The sequence below is a fragment of the Octopus bimaculoides genome, chromosome 29 (genome assembly GCF_001194135.2).
Source record: "Octopus bimaculoides isolate UCB-OBI-ISO-001 chromosome 29, ASM119413v2, whole genome shotgun sequence".
NCBI lineage: Eukaryota > Metazoa > Mollusca > Cephalopoda > Octopoda > Octopodidae > Octopus > Octopus bimaculoides.
The window spans coordinates 11,197,042-11,198,562 of NC_069009.1; the positions used below are offsets into that span (position 1 = coordinate 11,197,042).

Here is a 1,521-nt window from a genome sequence, read left to right on the forward strand (position 1 = left end):
AGAAGAAGAAGAAGAAGAAGAAGAAGAAGAAGAAGAAGAAGAAGAAGAAGAAGAAGAATATGACGAAAAAGAAGAAGAAGAAGAAGAAGAAGAAGGAGGAGGAGAAGAAGAAGAAGAAGAAGAAGGAGAAGAAGAAGAAGAAAAAGAAAACGAAGAAGAAGAAGAAGAAGAAGAAGAAAAAGAAGCGAGAAGAAGAAGAAAAAGAAAAAGAAGCGGGAAGAAGAAAGAAGAAGAGGAGGAGGAGGAGGAGGAGGAGGAGGAGAGAGGGGAGTATGTAGTCGAAGATGAAGAAAAAGTAGAAGAATCTAAGATGTTAGTCGTTGATGTTGGAGATATAACATTCTACATGATATAGAGAACGTATCTCTCATACTTATACCTACATTCGCATACACACATACATATAATAACAGACACACACACACACATACACACACACACACACATACACACAGACACCCCCATATATATATATATAAAGACATAGCTTGCACTACACGTTTCCCTTCAATTGTCACATAATGATATATCACAAATCGCAGGAATGTCCCTCCACAACTTTAGCTTTAATTCGCAAACAAGATCACTGTTCCGATAGAGAAAGATTGTAGACATACACAAACATATTCACATGCACTTACAGATGTGTTAAACTGGACAGATTTCTGAAGGTGTCTGCTCTGATTTCCTTGATGTCATTATAACCCAAGTAGCTGAAACATAATATTGAGTTTAGTAGCAATTTTATAGAACATTTATAACAGAATTTTGGGTAAACCATAAGATGAAGGAAGAGATGTACAGTTAAGCACGATGAGGATGACAATGAATCGTAGGAGGGAGGAGAAGGAGTAGGAAGAGTGCGAAGGGGAGCTGGAAAACTGTGGCGATAGAGATGGTGGTAGTTGTGATCTAGATAGTGATAAATATAATGAGGAGGCTGAGTTGATAATATACGGGGGTTGTATTCATGATGAAGATGTTATAATGCTGATGATCAGAGTGATGATGTTAATGTTGATATATATAATAATGTTGGGGTTAGCATTTAAATCGTGAATATGAATAAGATATTGATGTTGATGATGTTGTTCGAAACGTTTCTCTTGACTATGATAATGATGGTGTTCAAGATTCTACATCTCTGTCGCGGAGATTTATGTTAATACATGATATCAATGATCAATAATGCGACGATGAACTTGACGGTGTTTATGATTGAGAAAGGCAAGAATGACGATGAGAATAATGGCGGTGATGAGGACAAGGAGGAAGACGTCGATAATTATGACGGCGGCAATGGCGGTGATTTAAATAGAAGACGTTTTAGAGGAATCGAGAATTCAGCGGCTGAGAGAGAGCGAGAAAAGTTATAAAGAACTCATGAGGGAGAATTATTACTTACAGAAGATGAAGAAGCAGAGGAAAAAGAAGAAGAAGAAGCAGAAGAAGAAGAAGAAGAAGAAGAAGAAGAAGAAGAAGAAGCAGAGGAAAAAGAAGAAGAAGCAGAAGAAGAAGAAG

General features: G+C 37.2%; 1 protein-coding gene across 1 annotated transcript in view; it reads right to left on the reverse strand.

Annotated features, from left to right (window-relative positions):
* Positions 1-1,521, reverse strand: part of LOC106871602 (leucine-rich repeat-containing G-protein coupled receptor 4-like) — a 61,891-nt gene that overhangs the window by 51,683 nt on the left and 8,687 nt on the right. The window contains exon 7 of the mRNA XM_052977856.1: positions 642-713. Within this exon, the coding sequence (XP_052833816.1) occupies positions 642-713 (72 nt within the window). The remainder of the gene's footprint in view (positions 1-641; positions 714-1,521) is intronic.